Below are 23,191 nucleotides of genomic sequence, written 5' to 3' on the forward strand. Positions count from 1 at the left end.
AAAATAGTTGGAAGGGACCTTTCCCAAGTAGGAAACTCTATACTATTTCAGAGAAATGGTTGTCCAATCTCTTCTTAAAAACCTCCAGTGTTGGAGCATCCACAATCGTTCCAGTGATTAATTGTTCTAACTGTCAGGAAGTTTCTCCTTAGTTCTAGGTTGCTTCTCTCCTTGATTAGTTTCCATCCATTGCTCCTTGTCCTGCCTTCAGGTGCTTTGGAGAATAGGTTGATCCCCTCTTCTTTGTGGCAACCCCTGAGATATTGGAACACTGCTATCATGTCACCCCTCATCCTTCTTTACAAAATTTTATGGCTCTTCATTGCTTTGGATTTGATTCCAAAATGGTGCTTTGGAAGAGAAAAGAATGCAAATGTGAACTTTTTTAGGTCTTTTCCCAGAATTGCATGGCATCTGAAAAATGCAGTTTAGGATCTCATGAAGACTCTTTAAAGCAGAAGTTCTGCATTTGGGCTCCTATGCACTTTTTTTGAAATAAAATCCAAAGTCTTTGTTCACTTGCAATCATTTTACCTTTAACATGTCTGCAAAAACTTACTTGGAATAATTTGAGTTCTTTGCTTAAGAAGGTCTCTTAAAAATAATGCAGCATTGACCACTTGGAATCCAGTCTTTTGGTAGAAGTCAACTTTAAAGATTTGCTGTTTGTTTATTTATTTTGTTAGAAGGCCAGCTATTTCACACTGGAGTTTCTCAAGGATTCTCAAAAGGAAACTTCCTATACAAGGAAATTTCTTTTTTATCTTCCATATTGCCATCACTACTTGCCTCTGTTTTGCAGATAAAGTTGATTTGAGACTGAGTTTCTATATAGGAGCTTCAGCGATGGAGATAGATGGAAACAACTATTTCAAATCTTTTTACTTTTAAGTGAGAGCAGTTGTCCCAGATCACACAAGCAGCTTTCCACTGCTACCAGTGAGCACTTTTTAAAAAGACAAACTCTGAAAATACCAGGAACTTGCAAACCATATATTCTGCCACTCAAATATGGTCCCAAAGGATACTTAATGGCTTTTAGAAAAATACTTGTTTGAAAAACGTTAAACACTTGGAACAAGAAGAGTGAAACGTTTCAGTAGGAAGACACTCTCCTATACAAACATCTTCTCTTGAATCAAATAGAAGAGTATCCACATTTGGATTCCTACATAATGATTTCAGTAAAATTTTTTAACATCCTTGAAAATACAACAATGAACATTTGTCAGACCCTGACCCTGGCAGCAATATTGCACAGGATAATTAGTCCCTAATGATATAGATCTGCTGTCAAATAAAGTTACATGAAAAAAAAAATCACTAACCTTTCTCCAACTGTTATTGGCATCTGAAACATGCTCGGAACAGAAGAGATTAACACTTAGTAGTAGGGAAGAGGTTACTATGCGTAGTGTGAAAGATTTTCCCTACATTAAATGCTACCTATCTGTTAAACATGCTTATTTCTGCTTAATGCACAAGTACTTTAAAAATCAAAAGAAACTTTCAGGAATAGTTTATAATTTGCTAATAAGTGATAAAGCAAAACTAGTATGAGCTTCACTGAATGAGAATGAAAAGAATGGCCCGTGACTATCTATCTATCTATCTATCTATCTATCTATCTATCTATCTATCTATCTATCTATCTATCTATCTTAAAAGAAAAGCGAACACCAGGATAAAATAAGCAGGCCGTTTAATGCAAACAAGCCTGTAGATAAAAATTCACTAAGCTTTCGTCGGCCAAACTGCTGACATCATCAGAGTTGGAATAAAAGGAGATCTGGGAGCCGATTTATGTAACTACCTGCCTCTGCGCCCAGCTTGAGCTCGTCACGGGCCCATTGACTGTGCTTGAGCGTAATGCATCGAGTTGCTTCGCACCTGGAAACTTCCCCATGGCCCCGATGGTTATCTTCCGATCCTGAATCGCTCTTCTTGCGCGTGTACAAGTGCCCTGGGGGCAACTTTGGAAACCACTAATGTAGCAGCAAACGCGTGCCCTTTAAAAATAAAACAATTAGAGATGTTGAGTGGACCAATGACCAGATTGAAAAGCTGGGCGCAGAACCTGTCGGTAACAAAGAGAACTCCCAGTGACTTGCTTTTATGCTCCGACGATGTCGGCAGTGTTGGCCAACGAAAGCTCAGCACTTGTATTAAACAGTTTTTGGTTTAACATTATCCTGGTGTTCAAACTTACTTATTTTCATTGCATGGCTTTACACAGGATTCGTATTTTTAATATAATTATATAAATATAATTACTTTTGCACTTTGATTTCCATTCTGAATTTTTCTGTGCTTTCTTCTTCTAGATGTGGGGTTTGACCTTTTGTATTTTATTCTAAATAATTGGACAGCGTTATATAACGTCAATGGGTATCCGCTTGCCTTTCTTCATTCTCCTTTGCCTTTTTCTTATCACTGCCTTAATGTATGCCCTACGTTTGTTCCAGAGGCATCAGATTCTGGAGTAGTTTTGATGGCCTTATTATAATGGTAGAAAGAGATGGTGAATTGATTCTAATGTCTGGAGCTCTACTTTAAAATTAAAATGAGCATATTTGAAAATACTACTATAGTTTATGAGAGTATAAAGCATTACTAAAATGAATCAGTCATACCCTCATAGAAATCTGTACTTGAAGTAAAACACTATTATATTGTGTAAAAAAAGAACATGATGTTTCTTTAAAAATACAATGCATATATTTACATAAAATTGTAGGTCCTTCAGTGATTTTAAAATTTAGTGGGTTTTAATTGCAGATAAATAAAAGGACAGAATTTTAAAATTACATGGGGATTTCTTAAAATATGATCTCCTGTTTCTATTTCATAAGACAGTTCTAATGGAGAACTACTAGTATGTCATGCAAATTGCAAAAATAAATTTGAGCTTCCTTCCAATTACCAAGAGCAGAGAAGATTGTAATTCTTCACATATAATCAGATAAATGGTTCATTAAGAGAACTCATCAATTTAGAGAACAGAAGAATCAAGTTACCACGAACTATTTGGAACTTCATCAAAACCAAGATTCTTAGAAAATATATTTGTTAGGCAATATGATCTCTATGGAGAATCTGTCATGTAAGATAATTTCCTCTTTGGAGTAATTTTTTTTTCTCTATAGAGTAAGTATCAAAGATATCTAAGCAGTACATTTTTTAGACATCTTTCTCAAAATAATCCAAAAATTATACTCACTTATGTAAAATCAGAATTGTATAAACTCACTTTGCTGCCAGTCATCTTTTCAGATTTATAAAATCCAAAACGGTTAACTAAATCTGAAGATCAATTTACATTATCTTCACTAAGACCTAGTAGAATATCACAATTAAGACACATAAAATAATGTAATAATGTATAATAATCAGGCAGAAATACTCATTACATTAAACAGAGATAAATTAAAACTAATGAAGTAAGTTGAGCATTGATTAGTCCACGCTGGTATTTCGCAACACTGGTATTTCGATTTGAGTTTGTTGGACAAGCATCTCGTTTTCATTAAAAAAATTATACCCCATGCACATTTTATAAATTGCACTTATATGCATCTCCTTCAAGAAAACCCAAGAGGCAGCCTAGATCAGTGATCCTTAAAAACATAATTTAACACCCCCTCTCCCCTTTGGTAAAACTGTCAAAATGTTTCTGTAACTTTTTTTTTTTAGTTCATCTGGAATTAATCATTCTATCACTACTCTTAGTTTGTTATTTCTGTAGCGTCGCCTGAGCTGCTCATATAATATTTTTTTTAGTGAAAATATTACCCACAAACAAAATATAGATCAATTCACATTGAAGGCCAACAAATACAATAATGGAATGCTTCAGATTCAGTTCCATGCAGTTCTTTGGAATGCATGGGGGACCTAAATGTAGCAGCTGTTTGCAATTCCTCCAACCAGCTGCATGTGCCCCCAAAGATGCAGTGCTTTAAAGAGTTGCAGATAGATGTTATAATCATATCCCTCTGTGCTCCAAAGGACCTTTTTTTTGGAATTAAATCTGATGCATTAACAAGCAATATTGACAAATTATTGCCATTTGAGAATCAGGGGTGGCAAGCAAATGGGCAATGACCATCTAAATATTCAAAAGCATATAAATAGGAATTTTTTTGCCTTTATGCACAAATGTAATTCTTTCTAAAGAGCTCCTTTATATTCAAAATATTTGATTTATTCAGTTAACAGAGATTAAACCGTAATACTTTGCAATTCTCCCTTCGATGGGGAGGACTGGAATGGGAAAGGAGAGGAACAGAGAAAAGGTGGTGATTTTTGTTTACAGGTAGTTGTCGAATTACTACTATTCACTCAACAACCGTTCAGAGTAAAAATGTGCAGAATGAATGGTACTTATGACTGGCCCTCAGTGACTCTGGGGTCATGTGATTGCAATCTGGGTGTTTGACATCTGGCTTGTGATTATATTGCATTGAGCAATGGTCACATGATTGTGGTTTCTGATGTTCTCTGCTGGTTTTCACAAGCAAAGACAATGGGGAAGCCAGCAGGAAATTGGAAATTGTGAACATTTGAGGTCCTCATTTAATAATCTGCATGGTCCTTGGGTTATGATGGCACCTGGGACTACATTCCTGTTACCAGTAGAAAAGCTGTTTCAGAAGCTTTTGTAAATCAGTATAGGCCCTGACATGCTTGACTGCAGGAGCATGAATGTCATCTTAATCTTTCTGCAATAAAAATCTATCTTGGATAGTGACCTTTTTTGTAAAGGAAAAAAAAAAACTTATTCGGAGAAAAGCAAATCTGATAAAATTCAATTTGTTTGGAGATGCGTGAACTAAAGACATATAGTTTGTGAGAATGAACCCTGGTAACAATCCTGCAGAATAATTAATTGAGCCACTTAAATATTGCATCTAAGTACTTCAAAAGTGAAGATTAAGATAAATGCTAATAATGCTTTTTGATAAGTTCAAAAAGCGTTGCCTCACATCTTTATTGCATTGTGGCTGTGAACGAAATACTATACTATAGTATTACTATACTAAGTGTAGTACAGTACTAATTATACTATAGTGTAATTCTATTAGTGCTCTGATAAGTACACAGCTAAACTACTATACTTAAAATTTGAATTAGCTGCAAGCAGTATAAAAGAACAGTTGTTGGGAATTGGGCAGCATGCAAATTGGCTCTCAAGAAAGACATAGCAAGGCAAAGCATTACATAGGCAGTACAAAATTAGCACATAAAGCAGACAAACACAACAAAACCTGAAATTGGTTAAGAGCAGGGAAGTTTAAGAAAGAGATGGGGATAGTTATGGCTGCACAAGACCAAGCCTTAAAAACAAATGTATACAAAGCCAGAATTGAGAAGACAGTAACAGACAGCAAATGCCATATCTGCAAACAAGCTGAAGAACCAGTGGACCATCTGGTTAACTGCTGCAAGAAGATTGCACAGACTGACTGCAAAAAAAAAAAAAAAAAAAAAAAAAAAAAAAAAAAAAAAAAAATGGCATGACAAAGTAGCAACAATGGTGTATTGGAAGAGCTGGATGAGATAACATTTGTCTGCAAGCAAGGAACTGGTGGGACCACAAAATAGACAGATAGAAATAGATAGAAAATGAGGAAGCTAGTGTTCTGGTACCTTAGAATTCAGACAGACAAGCATCTGCCACACAACACCCTGGACTTAACAACTGCTGATAAGAAAAACAAAAAAAATTGGATAATGGAAGTGGTAGTACTTGACAACGGAATAGAAGAGAAAGAATTGGAGAAAATCACAAAATATCAAGACCTGCAAATAAAATGAGTGTAGCAGAAGAAAGCAAAGATAGCACCACTAATAATAGGTGCCTTGGGTGCAATCCCAAAATATCTGGAATACCACTTGAACATCATTGGCATTGACAAAGGCACAATCAATTGCAAAAGGCAGTGTTACTTGTAACAACATATCCTGCTGATGACACTTTTAATACCCTCAAACAAGAACATCTGTCTACCCCAGGTCCTTGGGAAAGACTCAATAGGTAGGATAAGAATGCCAAATGATAAGAGCTGAGGTGGCGCAGCAGTTAGAGTGTAGTACTGCAGGCCACTTTAGCTGACTGTGTTCAGCAGGTCAGCGGTTCAAATCTCACCGGCTCAAGGTTGACTCAGCCTTCCATCCTTCCGAGGTAGGTAAAATGAGGACCCAGATTGTTGGGGGCAATGTAAATATATATATATATATACATTGCTTACTGGTGTACACCGCTTAGAGAGTGCTTGCACTTAAAGCAGTATATAAGTCTCATAAATAAATAAATAAATAAAATCCAGCTAAACATTTGCAACTGACCAAAACAATAAGCTGGGCTTAAAACATTCCAAGTATGAAAGACCAATTTTGAATAATCTGAGCTTAGAACAAAATAAAATAACATGAGGTTTTTGTGCTACATATTGTTTTGAATAATCCAATTCCTTACAACTAGAAATTTGGAACAACATATTTATTTTCTGATTACTACCAAAATAATGTCAAAGGATATGCAGTAACACAGAAAAGAATTAGGAATCTTCTGTTAAAAGTCAGAAAACTTAATGCTATCTACTGTGGTACGTACTTTAATATAAATTACTTTACTTTAATATAAAATTAACTGCTAATAGGAGAAAAGTCTGAACTACTGCATTTGGCTTTTATTCAGTGCCCCTCTCAAAAAAAAAAAAAAAATCACTAAAGCAAAATAACCAGTTTTTACTACTAAAATTTTTACTACTACTGAAGGGTTACTTTTTTCTAGCAGTAAATTATTTCCTTCTAACAATAATACAAGTATTCCAAGCAGTGTATATAGAATCCCACATATCTTATGTTTTAAAAAAAATGCTTAATTTGTACATATTGCAAAAACTGCATTGCAATTTATTCTCTGAACATTTTGTATTTATTGCAGGATTTAATTAATCGCTTTGAAGTGGATATTTCTTTTTAGTGTTTTTACAATAGCTTTAATGTTTTGCAAAAATAGCCTTTTGATTCAATGTGTTCTGAAAGAAACCCTTTAAATGTTGAATAAGATATAATTGATTTTTCTAATGCTCTCTATACCAGCTTGTTTCTTTTTACAGTACGTATACTCTGACTACTGAAATTCTTGAAAAATCTTAAAGTTCCAGTGACTCTGCAAACACACAATGTTCTTAAGTGCTGAACTTTATTTCCATGTCATATATATTTCACATAGAAAATTCTGAGATGGCAGATTTGTCACAAGGGTTTGTCTTCAGTACAAAATCTTGTGATATTTCCTAGCAACATTTTATTATTAGGGTAGGAAATGGATTAGATGTACCAAATGCTGTGAGTGAAATCCACTGGCCATGTCCACATCGCCAAAATCATCTTGGGATGTTATCAGCTTCTCTCTTTTGGAGCTGTAATTATTGTTGTGGCGGCTTCAGTTGCACAGGTAGCTCCTTTATATCTATACAAATTATATCTTTGGATCTTGAGAAGACTTCCTGACAAGTAATGGAAAAATTAGTTCTTGCCAATTAAAATGTCTATCCCTGACAAATATCAATCTGTCTGAATGAAATGGTGACATATATATTAATAGAAAAACCAATCTACTTTTACAAGCCTACAAAACTAATGTTTAAAAATGCAACTGGTTTATCAGGTCAAAAAGGCCACTGAGGCTAACTCTGTCATCAGAATCAATACAGCAGTCATTTTCAATTTTCTGGTGTTGAAGCTGGATGCTGATTGCACTAAGGCAAACATACTTTCCTATTCCCCGAGTGAAAATGCTAGAAAAGGAAAGTCCATATGGCATATTATTTCAAGCCCAAGTCATTAAAAATATCAGAGATCTCAGCGTTGACCTGTGCTGAGGTGCTAGCTGGTAAGACATTCAGAAAAATGTCATACTGTTGGTCAATTCCGAGGTAACTGTCACTCATAAGATACAATGTGTAGATATATCTGGAAGAGAGAAAGGACATAGGTTTTCATTTCCAAATCTTCTTTCAAAATAATAATTTAAAAACCCAACCCATCATCTTACCTTCCAGGAATTTCTGGGGTATAAAAAGCAACTGAGACCACATTCTGATTTCTGACATAGACAACTCTTTTCAGAGCCACCAGCTCTTTTTTGTCCACTTCTCCTAGGATCACAAACCATCCCTCATCCTTGACTTTGGAGAATCGAGGTGCAATTGCTTTGGTATCTTGCTTGCCCTGAAAGAAAATATAATTTAAGACTGTCACTTGTATAAATGTATTCTCCATTTCAAAATATAAAATACAGAAACGGCTGTTCTTCAGGAACACTGGCCACCTTTGATATGAGAATAGACAAAGAGCACTGAGACTAGAAAAATACCGTTGCTTCAGTTATCAAAGACAGAATTCAAGAAATATTGTATGTAATGTCAATTTTTGAAAAAGCTAATTATTTTTACTCATAAAAATGATGTTATCTTTGGCATAGTATCATAGTATTTCAGAAAAATAATTTGTATGCATAATTAGATTTATTGTTATTAAATAAATATGTGATATGCTTAGTTGTTTCATGCCAATTTATTATATTAATTTTTATGTATTTATTTTTTTTCCTTTTGTTTGTTTTGGTATTCTAATTTAATAACTAATTAATTTGTTGAGTGTATGTATTAGTGTCTTAATTTGCTTCGGTATACTGTTTTCTCTGTTTCTTTTTAAACACTTTAATAAAATTATTTTTAAAAATACAAAAAGTGATCCACATACTGATTTATTCACATGGTATACATTTTTGACACTAGTTTTTCAAAACAGTATGAAAGAATGGGAGCAGATGGAGTAAAATAGGACCCCAATTATCCAGCCATTATCATTTGCACAAATGATAAAAACTAAAGTTAATAGAAAAAACACCAGCTATATAAGAACAAAATATTAATCATATAAGTCTGATTTGCTAAAAGTCTGTTACAGTGACTCTAAAATATACAGTATACATAAAAAACTTAAAAATGGGTATTAAGCAATAGCCTAGTGTATGGTTACCTTACCTTGGTGAAACCAATACGCAATTTATGCAAGTTAATCTGGAGAACATATTCTTGATCTGCGTGCAATTTCATCCATTTTTTATCATCCCGAATGTTCATTGACAACATTGGTACAATCATTTCCTTCTGTTTATGAACTGTATCATCCCAACAACCTTTAATAATCATATTAATGTCTATAACTGGCAAGTGGGACAAGTAATGCCAAGCCTGTGAAAAGAACAAACGTTTCCAGTTATTCCAACTTTATTAAAATAACGTATTAAATTGAGCCTACACAGGCATCCCCTCGCAAACTTCTAGCTTGATAGATCATGAAAGTTACATAGAAAGAAGCATAGACAATGGAATGTAGATCATTTAGAAATGGTGTGGGTTTGGGTTTGCTTTTTGCGTGGATGTGTGGTGGTGACATCCTGTGTGGTTTTCGTGAGTGTGGGTCTGGTGTCATTCTTTGTGTTAGGGACTTGTTTGTCAATAAGGGCGGGTTTCCAAATGGCTGGTAGACGGGAAGTATCATCTCGTTTGTTCATGCTGTGTGGGCGTTTTTCTATCTCGATGGCTTCTCTGATTATTCTGTTATTAAACACTTTGCTCCTAGAAGCAAGAAGCTGAAAACACCAGCCTGAAGATGACGAATGGGACTTCGTCAAAACGTCGCCAAGACACTTCCAATTTGACGCGGGAGAAAACTGGAATAACCAAAGACCTACATATAAACACCCGTGAAAACCTCAGAATATGAATATGTATATACGTATACGTATATATATATATATATATATATATATATATATATATATATGGCATTCATCATTCATTGCTTTGTCTGAAGCTTAACTATCAATAAAAAAGTAAAAATGGCCTCTTTCAACAAGGAAATCAGTCTCCAAATTATAACATAAAAATTAAATAAATATTTTGTTATTGATATCTGAGAGAAAACAAAAATCCTTTCTTTCTAATATTTTGTAAACCCCAGTGTTGGGTTTCCCTTGGCTGCTAATGCAATGCAATGAATTAATTCAAGAAACCAGAATCTCAGACAAGTTTGTTTATTGTAGAAACCTATAAAGCCATTTTGACAGATTTCTAGTGTATCAAATGCAAACCTTATTCATAGTTTCTACCTCATCTACCCTTTTCAGGACTTCAAAGTGGTGTGCACAGCACTTCCTCCTCCAACTTTTCTTCACAGAGCTTCCAAGGCTAAGGACAGTCCTGAACCTAGATCTCTCCAGTACCAATCCAACACCTTAGCCACTAATTTTTTCCATGTTTTTCTCCCTCCTGAGTGATGCAGTGTACCATGTGCCTGTTTCTTGTTTGGTAATATACAGATCTGGTCAGGGAAATGAAAAGTGGGTAAATACTTGTGACTGTATGTAGAACACTCATTCTCAAATCCAGCATCTAGAGCAGGCATGTCAAACTGCAGGCCCGCGGGCTGGATGTGTCATGCTGAAACCGCACCCATCCCATTGCTAGCAATGGGGAAAAAGTGATACATCGTGCAATGTTATGGGACGTCGCGAGTTTGATATGTCTGACCTAGAGCATCCATAGCTGGCTGAGGAATTCTGGGAGCTGAAGTCCACAAGTTTTAAAGTTGTCAAGATTGCAGACTCCTGATCTAGAGGATGCCAGCTCTCTGGCATCCCATCATATTCCTTGCCTGTATACAATGGCAGGCAACACAAGGGAGAAGAACTCCATCCTTTTGGACTCTGTTGCTGGTGGATGTGGCCCTTATCGCAAGAGTTGATTAGATTCCTTTCTAAAGCGGTTTGCATTTTCTACAGATTTCTATTTAATTGGATTAGTGGTAGGGTTAGAAAGAAGTAGATGAAAAACTAAGCCCAATTAATCTCAACAACGTATTTCTACCATAGGTTCCCTTTTAAAAGTATGTGGCAGGTATACACATGTAGCAGACTGATGGATTTAAGAACAAAGTACAATAAAAGGTTTCCTCAGTGTTCATTTTCATTGAGTGCTTTCTTTTATGTTGTAGCAGAACGTATTTTTATTTACAGTTACAGGCATCTAGATGTGTGGTGTAAGAGGTTTATGTTATTGACATATTAAAAAGACACATGAAAGAGACGGACGCACCCCATACACAAAAGCTATTTTTGAAGAAACTGCTAAGACATTTCAATACCAGCCAAACATATTTATCTGAGGATTAATCTTCATCTATTGAATCAGACGCGAACACTACCATGCATACAATTATTTAATTAGCAGCCAAATCCTCTGCCAGTCAGCCGCTGTTCCGGGCATACTGATGGGGAAGTAGATGCAAATCTCACAGTAGTACTGCTTTTTCTCATTACTACTGCAATTAGCACTTAAATTGATGCTTTAAACATACTAATTTCTGGAATAATTCAGGATTTGTATGTTACCTGAGATCGTCTCACAGCAGAGACGACACCAGATTGCTACGCAAATTGAAGCACTTTTGAGCCAAATAACCATCATCGTATCAGATGGAGACAATTTGCATTTGGTTTTAAAGATAACAGAATGGCAATTTATGCAAATAAATTAAGTTAGTTTACTTCTGAGTTTTCCCTGAACTAATTATAACAATGTTCTAATTTTTCAACACATCTATAACTTGGACTGAAGTCAACATATATTACATTTAAAATCTGCGATGATAATGCTTTTGTTTTTATTTAAACATTTCTCACTATTATGATCAATATGTGTGACGTTATGTATGTATATAAGTGCCACCTAGTTTTATTTTCTCAGAATTTAAAGGGAGAATATTAGTTTGATTTCCTAAAGAAATTCTATAGCAAGATTACTAATATCATCTTACTTTCCAGGAATTTCTGCTGTATAAAAAGCAACCAAGGCATGCAAAATATAATTTACACTGTGTATAGATAGGTACCTTTATATGGCAATATGAAACTCATTTTTTTGGTGAGGAGCCATACATGTCTACTGACAATTGTGGACTAAATGGATAGCAGAATACACTAGCCCAGTGTTTTTCAACCTTGACAATTTTAAGGCATGTGGACTTCAACTCCCAGAATTCCACAGCCAGCATCGCTGGCTGTGGAATTCTGGGAGTTGAAGTCCACATGCCTTAAAATTGTCAAGGTTGAGAAACACTGCACTAGCCACTCTGTAGTGTATCTGTGTGGTTTTAAAATGGCAGGGAACTCAAGATCTATTATAAGCAACGATTCTTTACTGATGAACAGAAATATTGTATCGTATTTCTAATTCTTTTTAAATGATGAACTATATATTGGGAAATGGCAAGAACTGTGAATAAAGCAATAAATTACAGTAGAATATGTTTTGTAAGATGGAGGCCATTTAATTTTATTTCATAAAATGAAATATAATAAAGCTGGTTAGATAATGGGTCTATAAATAAAAAAAAAACTCAGTGAGCATACTATACTGGATTAGCATGAACAACTCAATGACCTCTTTGACCGTAGAGCAATTGCACAGCATGGAACTCACAAATAGTTAATGGATATCTTTGCAATCCACTTACAAATGAGTGCATGTGAACTTTTGATCCAAAGCAATTATGTCTGGCTTTGACCAGTAAGTTTGAGCTCCAGAATGCAGAGTTTGGAGGGAGAAAGAATGGTTAGGCAGGAGGAAATTTAGGCTGTAGAACAGACTGAATTGAGCTATTACAAGTCTTCTATACAGTTCTAAGAAAGATGATCAGCTACTGCATTCATACCATGCAGTTTTATTTCTGTAGCAATATTAAGCGAGGTAGATAGACAATTGTTACCTGTGTAATTTGTGCAGAAGTCAAATCAGAATCCACAATGGAAACAAAAATATTCTCTTTTCCATCACAGGCAGCTATCAGTTCAGGAAGACATTCAACAGACCCTTGGTTGCCATCTTTTCTTTTCCCTTGGCTCCATTTCCTAATAAAATAGAAAACACACGATCATTAAGATTTTCCATTCAGGGAACATTCCTTCCTTAAAAAAAATCAGATATAAGAATATGAAGTCGCAAAGACATTTTTAAACGAAAAAAAATGTAAAAGCTATTTTAAGTACAGGGTCGTCTTAGTCTTTCACAACCATACTTTTTCGATTAATAATGTTAAAATGGCAGACTGTTTCTAAAACTGCCATGCTGCCAGCTCCATCTCTAAAAGAACCACACTGACAACTGTACCATAGCTCAAGGTTTCAGATTATTAAGCAACTTGCCTCTCGTTTTAAACTGCATGGATTAACAGTATCATGCGGATTAATATTATTAGTTTAAATTACAATTTAAAATTAATGACATGGTGATTTCTTTCATAGGCTTATTTGGTTTTTGTATGATTTTACTACACATTTTTAAAAGAAAGAAAAACTAATATAAAGTAAGGAGAAAAGTAAAAAGAAATCAGAAAGTAAGTTTAAAGTGCAAGAAAAGAAAAAAAGTAAATGAAGAATCTTCTTCACAGCAATACAAATTGTACTAAATTTATAAGTACAATTACAAATTTACATCTTACTTTTATGGTTATAAGATGACTCTATTCTATCTATAATCTGTCATGTCTAATCATCAAAACCATAAGCCACAAATTCATTTTTTTTCTATTTTTCTGCAAAAAATCCACAAGGGGTTGGCTTTTCTGTGATCATAATTCCATCATCTTCACCAGCCATTCTTCCATTGTGGGTAATACATATACTGATTCAGAGAATTTTAAAGATTAATATAAATTTGAGATCAGACGTCTTTCTTTTTGAGATTGATGTACATATAGTTGGAAAAAAATCATGGAACTTTGTTTTTGTATATGATAACTGCAGCAAGATTATTGTAGGCAGAAAGATGGAAAGATTTGGCATTTGGCATTTCATAGGCTTACATAATTATTAGAAGACTAGCAACTGTTACAGAATTTTAATTTCTCTGTTGGTGAAAAATAAATCAGAAGCTTTCACAGTTGACTTTATATTTATATAAAAATATTTAAAATACCATTCTTCTTTACTGCAACATATCTTAATGAAGACTTCTTACAGAGACAGACCAGAGATAAACCTTGAGACTGGAAATCCAGCTCCTAACTCAATGCTCTTTTTGCACAGACTCAGTAGCACTTTCCTCACATTGGCTGACTGAGTTACCGCATGACTCTTCCTGTTCATGAATATTCCAACAGCAACTTTTAATGCTGTATGTAATCAGCAAATTGTATGGAAATCAAAGTTTGATCCGATGCTGGCTATTTGCATTAGAATAGAAATAAGTCTGAAAGTGTCTTCCCTTTCTGTTAGAATTAGTTAAATGCCACTGAATCAAACGTGATTCCTGGAAACTTCATGGACATATGCTCTCCATCTCAACCTGCTCTTGATGACAAACCAAAGCTTTTCAAAGGACACTTGACTGACACGTCCAACTTTGTCTATCTGTTGTCTTTGTCTACTTCTATTTCCCTTAACCTTGATAAGCATATAATTCTAAATTTGCTTGACTGGACATTTCAAAATAAATGCATGGAGAAGATCCATGAAAGGAGATCCACTATATAAGATGAAGTTTGTTGATATAAATATGAAGGTAGCTCATGAAATGTGAATTGTACCATGGGCTTATCTAGTTCAACATTCTGATCCACATCTGGCAACAAGATACAGTATACATTTATATGGGAAGCCAATATGCAGGTTGTGAGTACAATAGTACATTCGGTCTCATTCTCTAATTCATTCATATTCACAGACATTATTTATCCGTATCTATTTCAGATAACATTTAGGTATCACAGCTGCTATCCACTGATACCTTTATTCTCCTTCAGTTTGTTTAATCCCTTTAAAAATGTCTAATTTAGAAGACATTGCTAGATTTGATATATCTTAGAGTACAAAATTAGTATGGTAAAATGAACAGGCATTTCCGTTGGTCTCTCTTCATTCTCAAATTATTCAGCTTTATTGGAAGATTCTAGTGTCGTGAAAGGGTTAACAACCATTAGAAGACAAAATATTCAAAGTATGTGAGTGACTGACATATGAATAATGTTAATGTTATACCACAAGTTTCAAAAACGAGAGTAGATAGAGCTTCCGGTTTGAGGCGACGGCGATGGCGGCTAGCTTTTAGCCGTCCAGCTGGGGAAGTGTCAGAGCCGCGGAGCGCAGCGTGCATCAGCTGGCCCGCGGCTCGGAAATCCCTTCCCGGGCAAAGGGAAGGGACAGAGAGTGCAGGGATAGAGGTAGAACCCCTGAACCCCCTCTGGATTTGTTTCTAGAGGGGGTGAAAGGAGTGTTCCCTCGGAGCTCCTGCTGATCTCCGCCTCCCAGCTGTTTTTGCTTCCTAGGAAGCAAAAGAAACCGCCGCTTCTATCTCCGTGTTTATAGCATTCTGGTGAGTAATTTTTAAACGGACGGAGCAGTTTAAAGGATTTTTTGTTATAATTTAGGTGTTTAATTTTTTTATTTTTTGATTTCTACTATTATTCCTCCTTTTTTTTGTTATATTAGTGAAAGGATTTAAGATGGCGCTTTGAAAGTGTCGGAGTTTTTTTTTCCTTTCTCTTTTGTTTTACTTTCCCTTTTTAAGGATTGGTTTTTGCCTTTACTTTTGTTTTTGGTTTAGAATTTTTTCTTTTGAATTGTTTGCTCTTTTATTTTTTATTTTTTGGATTTACTCTGGACTTTCAAGGACTATACTTTGTCTCTTTTTAAAAATTTTTTTTTTCTTTTTTTTTCCCTCCTCCCTTCTTGGCTGGAGGGGAAAGGGAAGTGACAATTGTGCTTTTTAAAATGGCTTCAAAGAGGCAGCAGCCTTCCTCAATATCTAAGGTTATTTCTTCTCCTATAACTTCCACTGCACAGTTACAACAACAATCTAAACATGTACCACCGGCTCAGCCACCACCCTCCCCTCCTCTATCTGGACTTTCAGCACAAGAGGTTAGAGGCATAATGGGAGAGATTGTAGTTCAAATGAGAGAGGAAATGAATCAATTTGTCTCACAGATTAAATCAGAAATTAAATCTGATCTCAAAGAAGAGATAACGGGGATAAAGACTAAATTGCAAGAAAACAATAATGAACTACGACAAGATATACTGGCAGCTGTTTCAGGTTTGGCTACTGTGGTGGTTAAGCTCGATGCAAGGCTTGAGGAAGTGGAAGACAAAGTTGACTCTTTGGATGACAAATTTCAAGATGTGGAAAGGAAGGTGGACTCCTCACAAGAAGATATTTTGATGTTTCAGTACAGACAAATGGAGTATGCCTTGAGGATCAGAGGCCTCAAGGAAGATGTGAATCAAGATCTGGTGGAGGTGGTCCTTACTGATTTGGCGCTGGCCTTGGATATGGATAAAGGAGAATTACAGAGAGAAGTGGAAAAAATTTATAGGCTCAACTCCTGGATTGCTAAGCAGAAGAACTTGCCTAGAGATGTGGTGATTTATTTTACAAAGAAGTCCCTGCGGAATGAGATTATACAAGCTTTTTACAATAAAAGATTTCAGATTGCTGCCCAAGATGTCATCATTTTAAAGGAAATCCCATCCAAAATTTTAAGAAGCAGGAAAGACTTTGCTTTTTTAACCAATGAGCTTAAAGCTAGATCGATGCCATTTAGATGGGAAATTCCGATGGGTATTGTTTTGAGCCATGCTGGGACACGCTACAGATTGAACACAGTTGATAAAGCTAGAGACTTTTATACTTCGGTCCTGGGTGCAGGCTCAACTTCATCTGGTCGGAAATCTCTGAGTGGCAAGGAAGTTGAGCAGCAATCTGAGGCATTAGATTTGGTTTCCGCTGGGATGATAGAAGCTGTAAAGCAACGCCAGACGGAGGTCAAAGAGCAGAGGATGACCCGTGCAGCCTATAAGCGTAAAGAGAAGGAGCAACGTAAAAAAGAGCCTAAAGAGAGTTCTCCTGGAAGTGCATCACCGCCGGTGGGAGGAGCAAGACCCAAGAGTTATGCAACACACGCAGCTCTTTCAGAGTTTGATGGTGTCTTCTCCAGGCTGCGTGCCAAGGGAGATGGCAAAGTTTTTGACCTGGAATGTTAATGGATTGAATTCTCCTCAGAAACGCAAAAAAATCTTTTATTATTTGAAGCAACATACTAATGATGTTATTTGCTTACAGGAAACTCATATTTTACTTAAAGATCAGAAATATTTAGTTAATGCTCGTTTGGGATCTCATTTTATATCTTCTGCTCCTGGGAAGAAAGGGGGAGTTGTTATATATGTTAAACAAAACCTACCAGCCTGTCTGGTAGAATCAGATCCCCAGGGGAGATATGTGATGATTGAACTTGGTATTTATGGTAAGAAAATACTTATAGTTGGACTTTACGCTCCAAATCAACAACAGGAACAATTTTATAAGCAGTTACATCAAAAAATAACATTGTTTGATTATAGATCAGTGGTATTAATGGGTGATTGGAATGGTGTCTTAGATACACAAAGGGACAAGAAAGGTTCCTCTCCTTTTCTTAAACAAGCAAGGCTACCTAAAGCCTTTTTTGATATGAAAGAAGACTGGGAATTAAGGGATTATTGGCGGGAACGTAACCAAGAGGAGAGAGACTTTACTTTTTTTTCTGATAGACACCAATCTTTTTCAAGAATTGACTTTTTCTTGATTACCACGGACTTGTATAATAAAGTAAAGAATGTAAAGATTTTTCCTAGATCACTGACGGATCATAGTCCAGTTTGGATGGAGCTGATTCAAGAGAAAGAGGAAAGAAGATCCTGGAGAGTTAATGAAAATTTGTTTAGACAAGAGAAGAATGTTCAAAAATTAAAGGAGTCTTTAAAGGACTATTTTGCTTTGAATATGTATAAGGGGACTTCAATGTCAATGGTATGGGATGCAGGTAAAGCATTTATGCGCGGTGTTTTGATAAAAATGAATAATTTTTATAAGCGAAATCAGATTCAGAAACGTAGAGAACTTGAGGATGAAATTAAATTAAAAGAAAGGGCTTTGATTCTAAATCCTTCTGATGAAAGTACTAAAGAATCTGTAAAGTTATTAAGGTCACAATTTAATATGTTGATAGCAGATCAAGCTGCAACCAACTTATTATTTATGAAACAAAATACATTTTGTAATGCTAATAAGCCGGGGAGATGGTTGGCTTATCAATTAAGAAAGAAACAGAGACAGAGAATAATAGAGAAAATAAATTACAAGGGTAAACTAGTTTCTCAGAAGGAATTAATTAAAAAATCTTTTTTGGATTATTATCAAAACTTATATAAATCTACTAATGTACAATTGTTAGATATAAATAAATATTTAGCTGAGGCAAGTTTTCCTAAATTGACTGAGGATCAGAAATATGAAATTAATGGCTTAATTACTAAGGAGGAAATTGCCTCAGCAATTCAACAATTGAAATTAGGGAAAGCACCGGGTACGGATGGGTTAACAGCTGTTTATTATAAAGCTTTAATGGAGGAGATGATTCAACCATTAAATGATCTTTTTAATGGTATCTTACAGGGTTTAGAGATTCCTCCTTCATGGCGTAGTGCCTTTATATCATTGATTCCAAAGGAGGATCAAGATCTTACTTTACCAAAAAATTATAGGCCTATATCTCTTTTAAACGTGGATTATAAGATATTTGTAAAAATTTTGGTAAATAGGCTTATGAGGGTGGTGCATCATCTTGTGCATAAAGATCAATCAGGGTTTATAACAGGAAGGTATATGAAAAACAATGTTAGACAAATTATTAATCTATTAGAATACTTAGATAAGAACAACCAAGTTCCTGCAGGGCTCATATTTTTAGATGCTGAAAAAGCATTTGACCAATTGAATTGGCATTTTATGCTAAGAGTAATGGAAGAAATGAATTTTGGTGAAAACATATTACAAGCCCTTAAGGTAATATATCAAAAACAAACAGCACAACTTATTGTTAATGGAGGTCTTTCGGAGGTTTTCACAATAGAGAAAGGTACTAGACAGGGGTGTCCTTTATCGCCATTGTTGTTTGTTTTAACATTGGAAATATTATTGATCAAAATTCGAGAGTCTCAGGAAATTAAAGGAATATATGTTAATAAAAAAGAATATAAGTTAAGAGCTTTTGCGGATGACTTGGTTGTTACTTTGTCGCAACCTGATTATTCTGTAGTAAACTTATTACAGTTGATTCATCATTATGGCTTGGTCTCGGGTTTCAAGATTAATGTAAATAAGACCAAAATTTTACCTAAAAATATGTCTAGTCAGGAGAAGCAGATTTTGACTAACCTGACGGGTTTTGAGATTGTTAATAAGGTAAAATATTTGGGGGTGATGTTGTCTGTTTCTAATGTAAAATTATTTAAAAATAATTATGAAAGGTTGTGGGTCAGGGTACAGAAGGACTTGAAGAACTGGGAAAAGTTGCAATTATCCCTCATGGGAAGAATTGCAGTGATAAAAATGAATATTTTACCCAAGTTTCTTTTTCTGTTTCAAATGTTACCAATTTTGAAAAATGAGATTAATTTAAATGAGTGGCAGAAGGGTCTTAATAAATTTATCTGGGCAGGGAAAAAGCCAAGGGTTAAGTTTAAAATTATGCAAGACTTCCGTGAGAGGGGTGGACTTAAGGTACCAAATTTGAAATTATATTATGATGCGGTGGTTTTAACACTAATCAGTGATTGGGTAAATTTGACAAACTCTGAGATACTTTATCTAGAGGGATGGGACTTACTTTATGGGTGGCATGCCTATTTAATATTCAATAAAAAAATGGATTGGGCTTTTAAATCTCATATCTTAAGAATCTCTTTACTTAGGATTTGGAGAAAATATTATAAAAGTGATTTCAAAGTACCATTATGGGCTATACCTTGGCATGCGATAGAAGCAATAAAAAGAGGGGTTAAAATGGATATGGTGTCCTACAGACAGTTACTTAAATGGGATGGACAAAACTGGCTATTAAAATCACGGGAAGAGTTAGCACAAGAAAACTTTATTTATTCCTGGTTCCAATATAGGCAATTACTAGACAGATGGAAGATGGATTGTAAGGTGGGTTTTCTTAGAGAAGATGAAAATCTTATTAAGCAAGTGAAGGATTCAAGACAAACCCACATTAAGAGAATTTATGCGGTTTTAGTTGAATTGGATTCAGAAACGGAACTAATTAAAGATTGTATGATAAGATGGGCGCAGAATTTTGGTGAGCCAGTCTCATTGGACACCTGGGAAAAAATTTGGGTGAGAAATGTCAAATTTACACAAGCACAGAATTTAAGGGAGAATTTTTATAAAATGTTTTATAGATGGCACCTTGATCCACAAAAAATGTCTTATATGTACCCTGACGTGCAACCCAAATGTTGGAGATGTGGTTATAAGGAGGCTTCCTATTATCATATTTGGTGGTCATGCAGAGAGATAAAAGCATTTTGGATCAAAGTATGGTGGAATATCCAGAGAATTTTTAGAAGGAGGGTAAAATTTACTCCGCAACTATTTTTGTTAGGTATTGTTACAGATTGTGATACAAAGGAGGTTGTACTGATGTTAAATTTGATCACAGCCGCTAGGCTGTTAGTAGGACAATATTGGAAGAAGGAATCCTTGCCTACATTGCAGGAATGGTTTCTTAAAGTAGCTTATCTGGCGGAAATGGCAAAGATCTCGGCTTTCTTAAAGCAACAAACGCAAGAGAAGTTTTTTGCTGTTTGGGATAAATGGATAAAATTTATACAATTTAGATTGGGTATACAAAAATATTATATAGTTTTTTCATAAGTTTTATTTTTATATATATTATAGATAATCTTTTTATATATATAAATATAAAGTTCTTAATTTAATTTTTATTTTTACTTTTTAAGCCTATATTCTGCTCTGGGAAGCTCAGGGGGGGGGGAAGGGAGGGGGGGGTTTTGGGAGGGGTGGGGTTTTTTTTTTTTTTATATATGTATTGTTTAGTTTTATTTTTTTGTATATGTTGTCTCTTGTTTTGTATTCTTTTTTCTTTTTTGTAAAATTTATAAAACTTTTAATAATAAAAAAAAAACAAACAAAAACGAGAGTAGATAGACAGTAACACTATTTTATCCTGCACGATAAAGATCAGCTTTATAAATAATAAACTCTATACCTGAAAAGATGAAGATGGTGATATTCTATGTTAGGTAAAGTAAGCAAAGAGGAGTCATAGATCCACCGTCCCTGAATCAGCATCTGTACCAAATTAGTAATATTTAGTGCTGTCACCAACCAGCCCTCATTTGCTGCAACATCCAGCATTGCCTAAATCAAGAAGAAAACTATATTAATTATACAAATAAATGCAAAATTATTTTAAAATATATTTTACGATTCTGGATGCATATTTCTCTATTATTATGAATGGTTATATGATGTTGGACATGAGATTAAAATTTTTATGGATGGAAATAAATTATGTCAAGTATAACAGCAAAAAATGTCATATAAAACTAAATAATAACCAGGTAAACAAACAAAGAAATACATGGAAAAGGCAGCAATCTTTTATGATGGCTAATTTCCTTTATATGAGGAGCCATTGTTTTGTCACCCTGCTTAAATGTCACAATATAAGACCCTTTTTAGAATCCAACCTGAAATGAGCATAAGAATTTGTTTACTATCTTGTTATAATTTATTTAAGGAATTTCTGGCTTCACCCATAGCTTACTGTCCAATTTTTAATATTTGACTGCCATATTTACTTCGTGAAAGAAAGCCACACATGGAAGCTTTTTTTGGCTTAAAGTTCTTTATGATTATTTACAACACACAAAACTTGTATATTTGATGGTAGACCTGCTATCCTTTCCTTCTCCTATGTCAAGTTAGGAAATCAAAATTCTATAATTCATTTCAGGATCTGGAACTGTAACACTGTACAGCAGGATTTTTCAATCTTTTCAGAGATTGTATCACTTTTAGGATATGGCAATATTTGAGTATCATCAGTCGCCTAGCAAGTGGGCGTAGCCTGCTCGATGCCACTCACTGGACACAGCTGACTCAAGACACCTGGGTCGAAACAGAATAAGTTGCACTGGCTAATTTGATGTGGGGACAACTCGGTGCCCCACAAACTCATCTTCCCAAACTGCTAGCAGCCAAGCGTGTGCGCGCACACACACACATGCGATACTGTCCCTTCGCTTTCCAACTCCGGAATTCCAGAGTAAAGTTGGGCAGCCTTTGAGCCCAAACTGACAAGCTGCAAATCTGTTGTAGTCTTGGCCGCCGCCCCCTTCCTTGGCAGGGTGAGGCTGGAGGGGCTGCCAGCATGGCAGCAGGTTGGAACACCAGGGGATCACTGCTTTGCAGGATGGAGGTGCTTGCAAGTCCCACCCCAGCTATGGCAAGGAGCAGCGACTGTGTTTGTGTCCAGGGGGTGAGAAGGAACCAGAGGAGCATGGTGGCTGGTCTGCCTTCTGGCCCGTTGGATTCTGGGTTTTCCTTTGATTGGGGGCTGGGGTGGGCCGGCCCCTTGCTATCTGCAGGGTGGCTTTGGGCAAAATGTAAACACCCTGCAGGCATGTCTATCCCCTCCTCCTCCTTTTGTCTTCGGTGTAGCTGCAACTGAATCCTTTCCCCAGGCTGCGCGCAGCTTCCAGAGGGGCCAGTCAGCTGGAGCCTGGCGCGGATCCTGGGCGTTCAGCATAGCCCTGCCAACACCATGGCTCCAGCTGGCTCTCCCACAGCCTGTGCTGTGTTGCTGCCACTTCAGCTCATCCCCACGCTACACTTTTACACTTTTTTAAACACTTTTTTTACAGTGCTTTTCAACCCACTGTAAGCATACCACCTGCTAGTTGCTGATGTACCACCAGTGGTACGCGTACCACCGGTTGAAAAGCCCTGCTGTACAGGACCAAATCTGCTAACAGCTTCCTCTAAGAACAATTTAGTGCATACAGCACTGAAAACCTAATTATTATTTAATGTATGTAACAAGAGATTGTGTCTTAGTTCAAATGTAACTACCAGCACTCTGACTAATCCTTCATTGAAACTTACTCTTTGGAAAACCTGAATTAAGATGGGACTACCAGGAGTTATTTTCCATTGTAACACCGATCCCCAGGATTGAAGGACTACATTGCCAGTCCCAGCTA

The 23,191-nt window shown here is 35.7% G+C and overlaps 1 protein-coding gene across 3 annotated transcripts in view; it reads right to left on the reverse strand.

Annotated features, from left to right (window-relative positions):
• Positions 1 to 6,971: 6,971 nt before the first annotated feature.
• ASCC3 (activating signal cointegrator 1 complex subunit 3) overlaps positions 6,972 to 23,191 on the reverse strand; it is a 222,247-nt gene continuing 206,027 nt past the window's right edge. For 2 of the 3 annotated variants that reach the window (XM_039360140.1, XM_039360141.1), the window contains exons 38-42: positions 21,193 to 21,344; positions 12,847 to 12,988; positions 9,060 to 9,269; positions 8,066 to 8,241; positions 7,836 to 7,983 (exon numbers count right to left, since the gene is read on the reverse strand). In XM_039360140.1, coding sequence (XP_039216074.1) covers positions 7,836 to 7,983; positions 8,066 to 8,241; positions 9,060 to 9,269; positions 12,847 to 12,988; positions 21,193 to 21,344 — 828 coding nt within the window. Of the gene's footprint in view, positions 7,984 to 8,065; positions 8,242 to 9,059; positions 9,270 to 12,846; positions 12,989 to 21,192; positions 21,345 to 23,191 lie in introns of all 3 variants that reach the window. The other variant, XM_039360142.1, reaches the window with a different exon arrangement.

Source organism: Crotalus tigris, unplaced genomic scaffold (genome assembly GCF_016545835.1).
Source record: "Crotalus tigris isolate CLP2741 ecotype Arizona unplaced genomic scaffold, ASM1654583v1 scf7180000019156.414591, whole genome shotgun sequence".
NCBI lineage: Eukaryota > Metazoa > Chordata > Lepidosauria > Squamata > Viperidae > Crotalus > Crotalus tigris.